Genomic DNA, 18,702 nt, shown 5'->3' on the forward strand with positions numbered 1-18,702 from the left:
TTGTTTTTATGTGTGCATACGCCGGGTCTTGGATTATGAATCTATAACATAAATCGTGTTTATATAACTAATCGGGTAATTAATCTGCTTGAATAAACTGTTAAGAAATAAAAAATTTAAGTTCTTTTCTATTTCTTTTGTTTTATTGAATCTTTTTTATTTTTATTTATTTTATTTTATTTAGCTGTGTGGACAGTGGCGGTGACCTTGAAAGGAGAGAACCATTTTCAAGGGCTCCTCCTTCAATGCCTCTCAGTCGAATAACTACTGTAAGTATTAATTTATATATTACTGTTTCTAACTAATTTATTTTTTTAAATGTGGTTTGGCTGTTGTTTTCTTTCAATAAAATTAAATCACATATTGCTAATAGAAATGCTTATTATTTTTTGTAAGAATCTTGTTGGGAATTGTGTTATTCAGTTATTAGAGTTGTAAAAGCATAAATGTTTAAGATTGGAATTTATATTTGTTTTACAATTGTTTTTTGTTTATTAATGTATTTTTTCTAATTACATATTTTAATACAGTTGGTTTTTTGATAGTGATTAGCTGGCTGGATTATTACTCAGAATTGTTGTAACCTGTTTGTAGTAATGGCTTGTAAAATTGTTGTATTTCTTCTCCAATGTTTTATAAATTAATTAGAATTTAGCACGTGTTTCTGAACAAAACCCTAAACATGGGTTTTCTATCTAAAATCTTGTTTGTTTATGATTATTCAAAAAGTGACTAAACCTCAATTTTGTTTAACCCTCATTAAAAATCTTTTCATTTTTTTTACACCTGTTTTGGTCAAGGACAATCTTAAGGCAAAATTTCAGCTACCTTGGATATTGGACACTATCCTTTCTTTGTTTGAATGTAGGACAGAGAAAGTGAATAAGTTACAGTCATATAATATAATCCAGAAAGTTTTAATTTGCATACAGGAAATCAAAGTACAAAAAAAATTTTTCTTGTTTAGTTGAATTGATTACATTTTTAAAAACATGAAATACACAGGATGACCCAGTATTCTTTTAAGGAAAGATTTTTTTGTAAAGTTTTTAAAACATCTTTTTCTTTGGTAAGCTTTGTTTTATTCACCTGATAGCAGTTTAGTCTTTTTAATCAAACTTATCAAATCTTGACATCCTGCGTTAATTTGTATTGTGTAAGAAATAAGTTTGTAGCTACACAGGAAAAAAGTGTAAAAAATATTCTATTTGGTTTTTGATTGAATTCTCATGTGGTAGGATGAGAAGCAATTTTTAGTTCTTACTTAAAGACATGCACCATTCTGTCGTTAATGTACCATACTGTTTCTCAAGCTTGATATGAGACTTTTGTCTAGTCTAACAGACCAGACAAAAGAAATCGTAAGAAATGCAAGTAAGGTCTAAAAATATTCTAGTTGTTGAAACTTTTTTTTTCATTAAAGATACACATGTGTGCTTTCAGTAATTAGTATTTTTGGCAGAAGGTAATATATCTAACGATTCAAATAAACCGATTAGGTATAAATTGTATATTTTATAGAATTAAGTTTGAAGTTGACATAAAATAAGTACAAAGTAAATCAGGTTAATAACAGTACAGCTGTTAGTGTTAAATAATAAAAAATAAGTCAGGATCACTTATAGTGCAAATACTGACCTCTTTCCACTCGTCTTGTGCAGATGCAAATTTGTTTTGAGTTTTGAATAAATTTCATTGAAAAAGACAAGAGTAAATAAGTTTTAGTTTTCAGTTCTTACAAACGTTAATATGTCTAATATTAGCATTATCTGACAAGTTATTTATAGGTGTTTTTTAACATTGTATTATTTTTTTAGGATTTTAGATATTTTATGTGACTGTATTGTAGAATGAAAAATACTTTGTAATTTTTTTTTAAATGCGATTTAAGATGATCCTTCTTGGGTTAACCTTGAACTTTCAACTTCCTATTAGTAGTAGCCTGGGCTTTCAGGATTAATTTAAAATGAGTTTTCAAGCGGTTTCTATTTTCCTTTTTTTAAGTTAATAAAAAATATACTAATTTAACATATAGGTAAAATAATAAGTTAAATTTTACAATTTTTTAACCTTTGTACAGAGTACTCTTACAATTATGTGTCTAAATTTAATGAGCCTTGCGTTGCTTTTAAGAGAACTTTCAAAATTATATTTATGTTCTCATAATTTCAAATTTTGAAATATATTTTAGTTATAGTGTATATTCAATCTTAACGCACCTAAATGTAATGGGTTATTAATTGTGTTATAACATCATTTTAAATATTGTATTTCAATTACTGTCAAAGTATTTTACTATTGTACATTGTTGTAAAGCAATAATAATTAATCTAATTTAATTCTCTAGTTGCCTATTATTTCAGTTTAAGGTAGTGACTACCTTAATTGAATGACTCTAAAGAGGTCAATTGTCTTATTTTTAATACTTAAGACAGCTGTTATGTCATTTAACTGTTTAAGAGGAGCTGAGAATCTATTTTTCATGATTATATTATTTCACTTTTAAGTTGAATTAATATGGTTTTATAGTTTTTTTTCGTAGCTCAGAATATTATGCACCATGATTAACATTATACAATGTTTTCATTCAGAATATGCCTTTTTTAGTAGTATTGTAATTTCCATGGTTTTTTAAAGTTAATTTGGGTTTTTAATCCTTTTTTGTATTACTTTTACTTTTTTGCAATTATTTTTGAAATATAGATTGGTCAATTTTGTTCCCTGATTGTGGGACTAAACTAAGTTGAAAAAAGTGTAATATAATAAACTTAAATCTCAGTATAGATCCTGGTTTTTGGATTCGTCCAGGATCAGTATTGATCCTGGTTTTTTGGTTTGGTATGACTGCTCAGAAATAATAGTTATTAAATCCAATACTTAAAATTCTGTATACAGATATTTTTGACAAATAAGCACATGAGCTTTAATTTTTATATTACTTTTATTTAATTTTTTTACTTTTATATTTTATTTTTATGTCAAAGCTGTTGTGATATTCTGAGAATGTTTCTAGAATATTATTATTAGAATATGCATTAAATGTTTATTGGCGCTTTTGTTGATTTTGCTTCTTTTCTTATGTAAGCATTTGAGTAATCTCCTATCAGAAAAAGTAAGCCAGGTATGAACCTCTTCCTTTCATGCTTACATAATACTTGAACAGTCTTTTAATTCTTCATAATAAAATATAATTTTTGCATCTCTAAATATTTTCAAAACATTATAAATTGCTTCGTTTTTATTTTTAACTCTGTAAGTGTACATTAGTGCACAGTGTGTAACTAAGTCATTGTACATTTATATATAATGTTTATTCATTTTTGTTAAAATTTTCTAGGATAAAGAATTTAGGACAGATACTAAAACTAAAAATTTTAATTAAAAAAGTTAGTTAATTTTTAGAATAGGTGTATCCTTTTAAGCACATATAGGTTAAGGCTAGAGCAGTTGTATTTTAATACTATTGGTTCCTCTATATTCTTTTGTCCCCGTTCTGTTAGGTCTAATTTAAATCCTGGTCTCGTAATTTGATATCATATAGATTAATATCAATCAACGCGTTTTGTTTCATATTTCACTTTATAAATTCCAAACTACAGTAAATATTTCAAGTCATTTAATGTTTTTTTCTGTAGTCTATCTCATTTTATATTTTATCTTGTACACATTCACATGCCTCAGTGTGTGAAAATTCTTTGGGTTTGTGAATCTGTTTAAATATTGTAGTTAATATATTTTTAATAAAGAATTGTCGATGTTATTGAATTTTACTTTGTTTTACAGGAGTCTAGGGGTCGGCCACCAGCTGAGAAGGGGGATTGTCCACCTACAACAACAGCATTATATGTTCACCAAACACCTTCATTTAAACAGAATATGAGTTCTAGTGTTGTACAGGATCCTGTGCCTCCATAGATCGTATTTTGTGTTGTTATATTGTTGACATTCAAATACAAACGACCGAAATAATGACAGTTTAGTGACTGTGTAGATTAAATTATCTTTATTATATTTTGGGCCTGTGCCTTGTCGAGTGACACGACATAAATATTTGTAACAATTTTTTTTTATATGTTATTACTATTAACAACATGTTATTATCTCGACTTGTGTTTGGCACTGTTAGCTCTAACAATTTACTAATAAAGACATGTTTTAGCGAAGAGTGTTTATTTTTTTTTTTGGACGCTATTAAAAAGAAGTGTTAACTTGTTGAAAGACTTTAACAAATGTGAGTGGAATCATTTTTGTCTGATATTATATTATTTTTGAATTTATATATTATATGCACGTTTTCTTTTCAAGTATCGTTAACAGGAAAAAAATACTTTAAATACTTTCTTATCTTCTTTTTTTTCATTTATTGAGTTTAAAAGTTTGTTATACATTTTGTTCTTTTAATTGGACACATATTTAATGTATTTATTGTTTAATAATTGTATTTATTTAAATATATTTTTTAATTACAAAATTATAATAAAGAAGCGAAGGCTTGACATTCCTATGATTGTTATTGGTGTGAATCTATTTTGTATGTCTTTGTTTTGTTTTTGTTTTTTTTTTTAGTTATGCGCGAATGCCAGTTATTAAAATTATGGATGAGCATATGAATTGGAAGAATATAACATTTTTGTCTAGAATTGTATGTAATGAATGTTTGAAAGCTGTTGATTAATTTAAATTAATTCTTATCTTAGATGCTTAAAATTTTATTCAAAAAGCAGTTATAGATACTCATATAAATAAACAATACAATAATTACCCATTCACTTTGTTTATTGTATAAACTAAAGAACAATTTTTAGTAATTAATTTATGTAAATAATATTGTAGATATTCTAAAATTTAGAAAACCCTCTATATAATTAATTCCAGTTATTTTTACTAGATTTAAATTTAATTCATGTATAAGGTTTTCTTGTATTATATAGTCTATAAATTTATCGAATAAAAATCTTTATCTTTATTTTTATTATTATTTTTTCTGATAGGCAGCTTTCCAGCCTCTGTAATAATAGTAGTAATTATGTTTAATATTGTACTTGGTTCCTAATTTATTGTCATTATTATTATAATGTATAATTATTATTATTTTTGTGTTTTAGAACAAAAATCATTTTTGTATATAATTTGTTCTTTTACATGTCTCCATCCATTGAATATATCGTTATAAAATTTTGTTTTTAGTTTTTTTAATTTTTTAATTTTTTTTTGTTTAATTATTTATTGGTGACCATGTTATATGAATACCATTCCTTAAAATAGTAAAACCAGTTACATACTGCTGATCGATGTTCATAATTAATTATCGTAGTTGTAGATCAATAGTTATTTATTTTATAATATGTAATATAATTAATAGTATGATGTTCTTAGTGATGTTATTATTATTATTTTTTAATAATAATTAAGCTTTAAGATATTAAAAAGTATAATAATAATTAGCCTGTTTGAAGTTATAATGATAAATAATAATAATATTCCATGTCATTTGTTATTTTATTATTATTGTTATTATTATAAATACATAAGCTGTTTTTATACATGTAAAATAGCACATTAATTGCTGTTGTAACATAATATATTAACATACCAAAGATATATATTAAAAAATATATATATATATGTATTAATAATTATAAAATTATAATTATTTTTTTGTGTATATGTACATGTGTGTTTAATTTAATTACTATTTTAGCAATGCTTATCATAATTACTTACTTATAAAGTAATAATAAGGTCACCAATAATTATTTGTAGTAAATAAATAAATTTTATAATTTAAAAGAAATATTTAATAAATAATTAATATTATTTAAAATAAAAGAAAATAATAATAATAAAAGTTATTTACCAAAGCTAATTTAAGTATATTAAGAGAATGGGATTGTATAATTTGTCTTTAGAATAAATTTTCGTTTGTTGATAATGATAGTAATAATAACAATAATTATAATAATAATAATAATGATAATGATAACTTTGTTGTATTATTATTTTATTAATATTATTATTACTAAAGACATGTGCTGGGTTATTTTAAAAATCAGCGACACTGTTCAGGCCTAATTATTTATAATAATTATTAATAAATATATAATATTAATAATGAAATTTGTTGTATGTTGCCTTTATACTCTTTTGTTATTATACATATATATTAAAAAATAAAAATTATTTACCGCAGATATTCAGTTATAAGGACAAATAGTGTTTCATGTTTGTTTTTTTCTGGTTTAATTTATTTTTTTTTAAGTGCATATGTACTGAAATCTGAAGTTCCTGAAGTTTTGTCTTATAATAAATCTTGCAACATGCCACTTTTAATTATTATAAATTGTAGAAAGTATTATTATTATTATTATTAATGATTATATTATATAGTCGTAAATGTTAAAATGTCATTATTATGTAATAATAATTATAGTAGTACAATTTTTTATGTGCTTCAGTTGATTATAATATAAATAAAATGAATTAATAATACAGTAAATAAATGTATAAATATCGCTTTTTAGGATCTGTGCTATTAAGGGAAAAATAATAATTAATTACTTAATCATAGATAATTTATATAATATTTATATTTACTATTATTATATATTTACGAAAAGTGTTAAATATTTTAAATTATTATTTTATTTTATGAAGTTTAAAAAATTAATTTATTTATTATATGTTTTTTTGTTCATTTTGTATTTAAATTTAATTTTAAAAGAAGAATATGCGGCTTTGTTTGTAATATATATTTATGGCAATGATTAATTTTTATGGCAGCTCTTGTATAGATTTAAGTAACGCATTAGTATACATCACATTACATGAGAAAAAGCAGAATATTAATATAATTATAATAATAATAATGATAAGTTTATTTATTGAAAATTAATTTTTTTAATTAAATAATAATGCGTGCACTCGCATGTACCGATTGTGTACTATATTATATTAATCCTATACACGTACACTAGTCAACAGTTTACATTAAAAAAGAGGAAAATAATAAAACTTTTTTAGACCTCTATTGTTAAATTAAAAACACACTGCTTACCTCTGTAATACACTCTGTAAGATGTTATTTTTAATTTTAATGTTATTTCTGCCTGAAATAAAAGAAAAACAACTTTAAAATTGAATAAAGGTAAAATATTTAATATATAAAGTATTTCTAGGTTTTGTGAATTTATTTATTGTACCTTCTCACTTCCTTATTCCTTTTTATTTTCCTATTTTCATCATACAGACTTACCGTTTGGGTCTAGTAATCAGCATCTCATACATTTGATGCTGATTACAGTAAGTCTGTTCTCTTAATAAATACATTGATGTATTTGTTTCGTTTTTGTAATCTTAAAAAAATAGGCGGTTATGTGTTTTCAAATCATATGTGACAATCAGGCAAGTAATCTTTGCTTACATCCACCAGATAATTATATTTCTCAGTTCTCTTCTGCAGATAATGGTCTTGAAATCATTGAGAGAAATAGTTTAATAATTTGAGATTTGTTCAGAAAGACGCTATCCTACCCCTTATGTCTTTTTTTTTTTTATTGGAGCCAGCCAGAGCTGAGAAGATTAATTTAAGACACTGTACAGTAGCTTGTTGTAGGTTGTAGATGCATGACTTTTTACTGGTCTGCTTACTTGAGGCAAATGCTGTCATGCAGCCAATGTTTGTACACATAGGATTTTCACCTGTTTGGAATAAATTATTCCTAGTTAAAGGAAATATGTATTAGTGAGAATAATGAATTTTGAAGAGACTATTCAGAAAGTAACTTTTGTTTTGGTATTAAAAAAAAAAAAAATAGCTGTTGGGAAAAAACATCCAATTTGAAAATACATCCTTAAACTACTACATAGCCACCAAATAAATTGAGACACTTGTCTTATCTGTGAATGAGTTTTTATATCCATCAAAAAAATGTTCAACCTGATTTTTGCAGCTGCTTTTTCAAACCCATCAGCACAAGATTTATGATAACTCAACTCTTTCATCACAACTTGTGCAAAAGGCTACATGAAATTTTCAGAAATGAAAGCCCTACATTGTAAAGCACCAATTAGCACAAATATTTCATCAACAGTTTATTGGTTAGAAAATTAGGTTGGCCCCATCATTTAACTACTCCCTTTTTAACATAATACATTACTGCTTCACTGCGCCTTCATTCATTACATCTTTCTCATAAACATTATATAATTCCCGGTAAATCTCAATGCGTTTGTAGTTTTTTATCAAAAGAAATCTAATAACTGACATCACTTTACAACCAGTAGGAGTTTCTATAACCACATATTTTAAACACTTGTAAAAAAACAAAATGCGTCACTGTCCATGTTACGCAGCTTAACACATACTGAGTCAAGCTAGAAATGACCACCAAGGTAGTGCTGCTACCCTCACTTCATCACAAACAATAGTGAAACATAGGTTACTTTTTGGATAATCCTTATTTTTAAACAATAACAGTCATTTTTTTAAATCTCTTTTTTCAATCTTTTAGAGACATAACTCAGACAAGTGCTATAATTTTATTTCTTCAACTCATTTTTTTTTACAATATCGGATTTGAACAATATGCAAAGAGTATTATGAATGTCATCAGTTACAGTTATGAGAGCTATCCAAAATTTTTATTTCATTCTTCTAAAACTGTGGCTGACAGTTTTCTGGTTTAAGGAAAGTAACTGAATTTCGTTCTTGATTTTTTTTTTTCTTTTTTTTTTTTAGTTTTGAAATATTATTTATGAAACCATGTACCTGCTTCTTCTGGAGTACATTTTGGTCAGACATTGAGTAACTTACTTTACTATAAACTCTTTTTTAAATTTTAGAAAAATTAAAAGAGTGGAATGATTTTAAAAAAATTATGGTAAAGTATTATGACATTAAAAAAAAATTAATAATAATTAAATATCTGGGTGGTAATGTTTAGGATCAGACTTTGTATTTTTTGTCCAAAATAACAACTTTAACAAAAGTCGGATTGGGTCTCCACAAGGTGCGCCTGCATATATCTGGAACAAGTAGGAGAAATTTGTCCGGTGAACTGAATCTAAACCACAACTCATTTATCATCAAATCACACCTCACTAGGTCACCACAGGATCTAGTCTCTAGTCTCACCACAGATGACCCCTTGACAGTCAACCATGAAAGGTCTTTTAAGGAATATTCCACCGGCTGAACCAAGCAACACCATAGTCAGAGAATACAACATTCGAATATAGTGGACTGCCACTTAAAAGATAACATGTGATCAGAATCATTGGAATGCCCCAACACTACACACACAAACAAGAAAAATACAAAGTCCAAAATCAAACCAAATCACCTACATTTCCATACACAATGTAAACACACTCATTTAGACTGGTAATCTAAAAATAACTCGCCTAATGGACCAACACAAAATTCTCATCATGGTCTGCTGGAAATAAGAAACATTGACCAAGATCCCATGGAATCCCAAGGATATAGGACAAAGGTATATCTGGGAAGAGAGTGATGAAAAATGTCCCATAGTTTGGAACAGGCTTTTAGTCAGTCTCAAAATAATAAATTCCATACAAGAATTCAAGTCACAATCTCTAAGAGTCTCAAGACACATCCCAAAAGCATCTAATAAAATCTGCATTATAATAAATACCCATGCACCATTATTATTATTATTATATGCACTATTTATTATTAGTGCTCATTCACTAATAATAAAAATAACTCTCCAAAAGGCCGTAAAGAAACAGAAACATTCCAGGATCTACTTGCCCTGACTGTAAATAACGTCCCCAATTAAACTATCGAAGAAAGAAGAGACCGCAACATCATCGGAAAATAGCCTGACCAAAAGAAAACAAACAAAAATGGACAGACTCTTTGATCTCTGTAGAAACCACAACCTAATCTCCAAAAACACATATTTCAAGAGGAAACCTCAACTGGAAACACTTTGACTACACTAAAGGAGAATGGTAACTAGACCATGTATGTGTTCATGGACAAACACCACCACAAGGAGATCTACAGGTTAAAAATTTCTCAGAGGAGTAGACACAGGCTAAGATCACTATGTAATCAAAATTGAAATTAAATTTACTCCCCAAAGAAAGCAACAAAACCAAGCCCCTAAAACTAAACTAAAAATTGACCCTACCCAACTAATCAAGAATGAAAATTACCAAAAAGCAACCGTAAAAATAACAATCGCTGATAAACTAGAAGATCAATCACAGACAACAACCTTAAATAAATCACAAAAGTATTAGCCCCAATAAAAAGCATCAATGTTGTAACATTGAATGTGACGAATCAGTGGAGAAAAGGCATCAATCATGGCTATTTCATCATTCCTAAAAATCAGTAACATTCTTCCAATATCTAATAAAACAAGAAAAGAAACTACCCGGTTTGGGTAGTTTCCTAACCTTAAGTAGTTTCCTTAGAAACCTTAGGGTTTCTAAGGAAACCCTAAGGATTCTAAGGAAAAGAAACCCTAAGGTTTCTAAGGTGAATAAAAAGACACTCTGAAGTCAATAGAAGAAGAATTCTATCAAAAAACTGTTGAGAGACTATGACAAAACCTTAAAAAATCAGCTGCAAAAATATGAACCCCCAACCCTACTAATAAAGAATGAAAATTGTAAACTGGCCTATAACAACAAAGACGATGCAGAAATCCTAGCTATTTCAACAAACAACTAAATTGCAAAGAACCAACAGAACTCAACACCAACATCACCAGAAAACATCAACCTTTCCACAATAAAAGAAATCTACCAAGCACTGGGTAAGATGAAGAATTACAAAGCAGTAGGAGAAGATCAGACATCTGTAGAGATATGGAAACGTGTAAGATCAGCAGAAATTGGCCTTCATCAACAGCTTGACAACATCTGGCTCAAAGAAAAACTGCCAAAACTCTGAACGACAGCACTCATCTATCTGCCGCACAAAAAAAAGACAACAGACCCTAACAATTACAGGGGAATCTCACTCATAGACACAACATACAAGATTCTTTCAAGAATCATTCTCAACAGGATCAGTTCACAATTCGAGAAAGAACTAGTAGAATACCAGCGAGGTTTCAGACCCTGGAGGAGCTGTCCAAACCAGATCATGAATCTCAAGCTAATAGATTACAACAGGAAAAGAAACAGAGACATGGTAATAACATTTGTAGATTTTAAGAAATCTTTGACTGCATTCACAGTGAATACTACTAAAAATTCTAAGATACCTCATACTACATACCAAATTAAAGATAATAAAACTGATCCTCACAAACAATAAGTCAAAGGTAAAATTTAGAGGTGAGCTCTCAGAATCATTTGAGATCAACACAGGACTATGCCAAGACTTGCTGGTATTATTCAACTGAGCTCTAGAAACTGTAATGAGGGAATGGCTCAAAAAATGCTCCTCAAAAGTAAAAATAGGCTAAAAAATCAAAAAAACTGTCTTGGTTTGCCAACAACTTGGCACTGCCAGCAAATGACATCGATGTAGCTAAATCAGAGGATCTGAAGGAAATCTGCCTTACCAGAAGACACCACAGATAAAGATAAAATTAAACAAGAAAATCATGAACAAAAACACACTCGCAACACGATCATTTTCATCTGATTTTTTAGAATTCTTATTAAGTGCAGATTTTCCACATACTGATGTTTCTATTTGGTTGTTCTTGTTTATTTCGATATTAACATTTCAATAATTTAACGTTCTATTATCAATTTTGAATGAAAATTTTAGATTTTCAGTATAAAAATTTAACTTGTTTAATGTTATTAGATATTCAGTGTTTATTATTGGGTTATATAAATGAGAATATCAACATACAACATCCATAGTAAAACTTTTATGTGTGTGAGTGATGCTATGCACTAATTTACTCTCAAAATCTTGTAAACTGTAAATAGTACTAGTTTATGTATAATATTTATAAAAAACAAAACAAAATAACTACCTTACAAGACAAAAAAAAAGTAAAAAAGTAAAATTAAAATTAAAAGTAAAAGTAAAATTTTGTGTAAACAATTTGATGAACCATCAGTGTTTAAGAAGGGACAGTCTTGTAATAACTATAACAGATAGCAGCACTAAATTAATATAATATACTACTAATATGTATAATATATTATATATAGCACTATAATATATTAATATGCAATTTTTATTATTTTAGTTTTAATATTTTTAATATTCATTAATTAAATATTTCAATTACGACTGAGTATTCGGAATCCTGCGAAAATACTTTAATGGTAAAATTAGAGTTAGATATGTCGTACTATATTTTGTTTCACGAAAGTGTGCAATTAACCAAAGCAGTATGATGGTAGTAATTTAATTTAATGCTAAATTAAATTGAATGATTGCTGAGCCTAATCCATAAAAAAACCACTTATGTTTACTTTTAACATAAAAATAAAGTTTAAGATAACTTGTAATAAAAAAATTATAAAATTGTCACAATTCATTTCATTGTGACACTCTTGAGAAAATGTGGAATAACCATTAAACACCGTTCAAATAACCAATTTCACTTGCTACGTGCGTTACTATTAATCGTTTACCTTTTCCAGCAGGCTTTTTCACCCCAGTTGACAAACCTTTCATAAAAGCCTCTTTTGCGCTCTTTGTTTTTTATCCACCCATACCTTTACCCGTACATGTCTCACATTAACCCAAGTTTCTTCTAGATGATAAATTGTCTTATCCTCTTCACGAAACAGCTGAAATTCTCTAAAATATTTCCTTATGAAATAATATTTTCGCGTTCAGTCAATAAAGAATAATTTTTTCTGGACATGGAACAAAAATGCATTGATTTTAAAACACTCTGTAATGTAGTAATAGAAAAATTCGTAGTTCAGAATCGGTATCCACGATATTTAATGATTTATTCAAGTGAGGAAGCTTGTTATAGAAATAAAAGAATGAACTTTTTTTCTGTTAGCGGTTTTAGTAGAATCGTTCAGCTTTTCAATCATTTACACTCGCTTTCGAGTCTTTTTAGGGTTAATATATTTGTCATCAATTTTGTGTTTATTATATTAAAAATCTGATGTGGACAACACATGACTTCCTTTTACGCCTATTAAATTACATTTACAAATTTTTTTAAAAGAAAAGTATATAGAATTTTATTTATAAAAACTTCTGATATTTTTCACATTTTTTTTTTTTTTGGTTGAATTATTATTTATCGTAATTTTTTTTTACAATGAGAGGTTAATAATTAATTATTATTTAATCAATATGTTTAAATTTTTAAAAAAAGTTAAATTTAAAGGAGGTGAAGTCTAATTCGAACCGGTGCGTCTTCCCCTAATATCGAAATATTTGATAAATATTTTATCTGGCTATAAGTCTAGATCCAATGAAAATAAATACTAATATATATCGTTGAAAAGCTCTCAATGAGGGCTTATTATTACAGTTAAGAAAAAGTCCAAAATCCAAATTGTTTTGGATTTTGGGCACTTTGGCTCAGTCGATTGGAATCAAAAGAGGGAGGTGCACAACTAGATGTTACAACAGTCCCAAATCCAAAATTTGAACATCCTACGGATAATCGTTTTTGAGTTATACGAGATATGTACGTACGTACGCTGAAACTAGTCGAAATGGATAGGGATGGTCAAAATTAATATTTCCATTGAAATCTGAAAATCGAAATTTTTCGCGATCACAATACTTCATTTACTTCGTACAAGGAAGTACTTTTTCTTTCGCTATCGACTGTTGGACTACTTGTTTTCCGAGAAAAGTATCTGACTGCAGTTTAATAAGGTCAATTTATGTTTCACGATGGAATCACTCATTGTTAAAACCTGACTGGCACAAAATCACAGAGTAAATTGAAATTAATGAAAATAAGACCGAAAAAACTGTTATAAAAATTACGTATAAAACTGAAACGTACCGCGCAGAGTAACACGCGATAACATAGAATGAAATACTTTCTTTCACTGAACTGAATAATTTTATGAAGCATTGCAAATGCTTATTAAACACCAAACAAAGGCTCAACAAGATTTTTAATTGCTTATCATCGGCATTTCACGGCGCCGAAAGGGTGAAAGCTACAGTACATTATTGTACACATAAAGCAATAATTATACTTGCAAAGAATAATTCAGCCTAACTACTGAGATATTACTAATACAATGAATTTATATATATTTACGTACACAAAAGCGTCCAAATTAATCCTAACACAGATGTTATTTAATTAAAAGTAACTGTATTTTCAAAAAAAAAAATATTATCTGTAAAATTTGTGAATATTTAATACTACAAGTAATACAAGTATACTACACTTTTTTTTTTGTTTCTTCATCATTAAGTTGTACCTGTATTATTGCTTTAATAAGGCCAATTTTTGTGGTGCAATTAACTTTTTACAGTTTTTTCAGACTATTACCCAAAGATTTACAATTTGGTTTAAATCTGGGGAGTTGACTGGCCACGGGAGCACATTAATCTTTCGTTCTTCGAAAATTTTTCCTCTCTTTTGGAAGGTTTGGTATGATGCCAGATCTTATTAGAATACTCCGTAGCCTTGTGGGGATTTGTTTTAAAGTTGTGTCACAACCCTTTCCTTCAGGATCTTAATATATGCATCACTTTTCAACACACCATCTACTGGAAGTAATGAACAAGAACCTTTAAATATGAAACAACTCAAAGTATTTTTCTGGGGATGTTTAACTGATTGGTGGGTACGAACCAGAGATGTATCTGATGTTTTTCCAATGTGTGGAACCCTTTGTCCGTGAACATAAGAATGTGACTCCCCGGAAAATATAACATTTTTCCAGTCTTCTAACTGGCCGACGAGCTTTACATCCAGCTGCATGAAGTCGGTGTCTAACAGTTGTCACGTGTAAATCTGTTTCACTGGTTGCTAATTCTCGATTTAAGTCCACAGCAGATAATTTTGGATCAAGTTTACTTTTCTCATTAATAACTGATACTGTGTTGGAGTAGTTTTTCTCTTACGGCCACATTTGCCTTTACTTTCTGGTGAAATTTGAAGGTGTTGTTTTAAAACGGCATTCGCTGTCCCCTAGTCTAACACCACATTCAAAAGCTGTTTGTCATTGGTATCACACTAGTATGCTCAGAAAGAGAACAAATTTCGAACACTTGCTTGGAGTTATGTTCATTATTATACATACATTCAAGACGCCTAGAACAAAAAATAAAAAGTATGGTTTTGTAATAAAAAATGAAATAATTTCACAAAACATTATTTGTAGCCTAACAGGAAAATTGTTAGATAGAACAATAACTGTAGCATTATACAGACAACTAAACGAATGGGTATAGTCAAGAAGCCACAACATTGAAATAAAAAAAAAATTCCTTTATTCAGATTAATTTGCTTGCTACTGTGTATATTTTTTATAATATTAATGTGTGTATTAACACACACACATTAATACACCAGAATCCTTGTCCCAGCTTTGCCTGTGCTATATGGTTACTTGGATTTACTACCACGGTCAGGGGATGTCTAGTCAGGGGCTCTGCTCCCTGGACCCTTCGTGTTCACTAAACTCGTGCTATAAGAATAATAATAATGATAAATCAAAATTAAAGCCTGTTCAATTAATAAAAACTATCAGTCTAATTTTTCAGACTGTTAGTTTGGTCAGTACAGGACCTACTAATTGGTTTTTAAGTTTCCCTTTGCGGCTTCGCTCGCGAAATACATAATCAGAACTACAAACACAATTTACTATCACAATATTACCAAATCTCATAAAGATTTTCAGTAATAAAACTATAAAAAAAAAAATATGTTTTTTTAACTCTTGAAATATTAAAATTAAAAAAAATCTGAAAATGGTTTTTAGGTATTTTCTGAAGAGTATTTGAAAGCTCAAATCGAGCGAATATCTTGTTTAATGTAGTCGGAAATGGGGAAAATTTGCAGTCATTATTTAGAATTATTTTTTATCTTTCTTCTTCCCTTTCAAGGTCGAATTTCAAAAAATCTAGAAATTGGATTTTTAGATATTCTCATGAAGATTACTCAACCAAAAATCACGTTAATGTCTTCATTTGTTACAAAGAAATAAAAAAAAAAAAAAAAAAATTGTAAATTTCATTATTACTTCATTTTAACCCTACAAAGTTTTTTTTGTTTGTTTTGTTTAATCTCCGGGACCACCGTTAGGTATTGCTTCAGAGGATGAGATGAATAATTTGTAGCGTGTGTGAAAATACCATGCCTGACCGGGATTCGAACCTGGGACCTCTGGATGAAAGGTCTAGACGCATCCACTCGCGCCACGGAGGCCGGGAAAACCCCTATAAACTTGGAATTTAAAAAATCCTTTCTTATTGTGGACTTATCATAAGAAGAACGTGTATACAAATTTTCATCAATTTACCTTCAGTAGTTTTTGCTGGGCTTTCATTATCAGTCAGTCAGGACATGTTCTTTTATATATAAAATAATAGGTATAAAATAATAATAATAGGTATCCAAAAGTAATGAATGGCCTATATTTAGAAAACTGGTGGACGTAATTTCTTAAACATAGGCTCAATCAACAGAAAATATCTATAAAATTTATTATGTATACTCTCAAAGTCTCCAGAATATACACGGTAGGAAAGCCAACTCATAATGCAGTTGTAGTACCTTTCATTTTCTGTTACTGTTTGGGGGGGTTTTCAGTATCACAAATTTGACAATTGTGTCTTAACTTTACTGCATGTATGAGAATGGTTGCCTCATCGTAAATAACAATGTATCAAGATAATTGGGATTGTTTTGAACACATTGCATTACCTCTATAGCAAATAATATTGTAGTGGGCAATCATTTGGTTTAATATGATGAAAGAGTCGTAACTTGTATGTTTGCAAACGAAGCCGCTTATGAACAATGTCATGAACAGTGGAATGAGGAATTTGCATTTTGTTACTAGCCCTAGTCTAATTGACCTTACAGGACTGGAAGTGAATGCATTCTGTACAAAATCCATCCACAGACTCGTCACTAACTGAAACTTTTGGATGATTTCCAGTTTGAGAAATCAAGCTCCTAGTCTGTCTTTACATCTCAATCATAGTTTCAGTCTCAGGTTGACCATTCCTGAGACGTGTGGTTAACTGAAATCCAACCACATCTTGACTGACTTTCTTTTTCTGTTTAAGACTCCAGAACCACCGTAAGGTATTACTTCAGAGGATGAATGAGGATGACTGACTACATCTTGACTACAACTGCATTGTGAATCAGCTTGCCTACACACATCTATTTGCTGACAGTGGGAGTGTACAGAACAAATCTTAGAGATATCCTGTCAATGCATTTAAGAGATTACGACGACTGAAAAATATAGGGACTGAAAAATATATACTTTTGCATACCTTTAGCCTGAACACTCTGTAAATAGAAGATATCAGTTTCAAGTCAATTAAATCTGTAAATAAATAAATGTTATATGTATAGTTGGAACAACTAAACTTAAGAAGTAAAAGCATATGTAAGCCTACACATCACCTTAAATTCTTTATGAATGTAATGAGTTTTTATGATGTAGTTGCAATATTTTGAATAACAAATGGCATTATAGAAACCAAGATAATAAACATACAAAAACTGATTAATAAGTATAATAGAAATGATTAATGAATTACTTTTATTGAAAAAAAATGAAAAGATAAATATTTTTCTTTAAAAATGATCACTTATTTTATTTTTTATTCAGAATAGAAGTTGATAGGCTGCACCCAATAATGAAAACTTTAATTACAATCTTTAAGTTCCTGAACTAGAGTTTGTTTTACTTTTTATTTTAACAAAATAAAAGACCATTTTAAGTACTGACTAAAGTTTCCCATCATAAATTATTTATTTAAACTATTATACGAATGCATTTTATGCCAAATTGTGTATTCAATAAAATTATCAATAAATTTTATTTCTTTTTAGGCTGTTTTCTGAGAATACCAAATTTTACATTACATCCTTATTTAAATACTACCAAGAGCACACACTATTGCATGACAATATTAATGAAAGTGTGTGTTCAATTTCATGTACCCAAGTCATATATGTTCACTCAGAATAATATTTATCTTTATTTGTTCAGACTTCAGATAAAAAAAAGTCTTACTCAAAAGATGTAAAACATATCAATTCATATTTATATTTTGTATCTTAATATTTATTGATTTATTAATATATTCTGGAGTCTCCATATATCTAGTGAAGCTTTCTTGATTAGTGACCTGTAGGCAGATAAGGGGACCTAATTAGTGACCTCCCGGCCTCCGTGGTGCGAGTTCTTCAATGGGAAGTCTTCAATGGAGTGAATTTTTTTTAAAATTAAAAATGACAACCCATTTTATATAGATATTTTTGTCATCACATGTGATGAAAGGCAAAAATTTATTTTTATCAGAATCACCTAAAGGTTGAAGCTACCCACTTTGATTACGCTTCTGACACTGGCCTCATGATGGAAAGCCAAAATGGTTCTTTTAAAAACCATTTCAAAGTATTAAGACTCATAGTTGATTAAACTTTTGCTGTTGGCAACTTTGCTCAAAAAACCATGTCTCTTTTTTAGAGTCAATCTGAATATAAAGGTGCCAGCCTGCTTCAGTCAATACTCCTGACTGTACCAGCAACTGACTTAACAGAATAGCCATTTTTAGACCAC

At 28.6% G+C, this 18,702-nt stretch overlaps 1 protein-coding gene across 6 annotated transcripts in view; it reads left to right on the forward strand.

Moving 5' to 3' along the window:
* The window catches only part of LOC142321750 (protein spitz-like), a 429,978-nt gene extending 422,810 nt beyond the window's left edge, over positions 1-7,168 (forward strand). For all 6 annotated transcript variants that reach the window (XM_075360091.1, XM_075360092.1, XM_075360090.1 and 3 more), the window contains 2 exons: positions 185-269; positions 3,784-7,168. In XM_075360091.1, the coding sequence (XP_075216206.1) occupies positions 185-269; positions 3,784-3,915 (217 nt within the window). In that variant the 3' untranslated portion in view covers positions 3,916-7,168. The remainder of the gene's footprint in view (positions 1-184; positions 270-3,783) is intronic.
* The last annotated feature ends 11,534 nt before the right edge of the window (positions 7,169-18,702 follow it).

The sequence above is a fragment of the Lycorma delicatula genome, chromosome 3, assembly GCF_047948215.1.
Source record: "Lycorma delicatula isolate Av1 chromosome 3, ASM4794821v1, whole genome shotgun sequence".
Taxonomy (NCBI): Eukaryota; Metazoa; Arthropoda; class Insecta; order Hemiptera; family Fulgoridae; genus Lycorma; species Lycorma delicatula.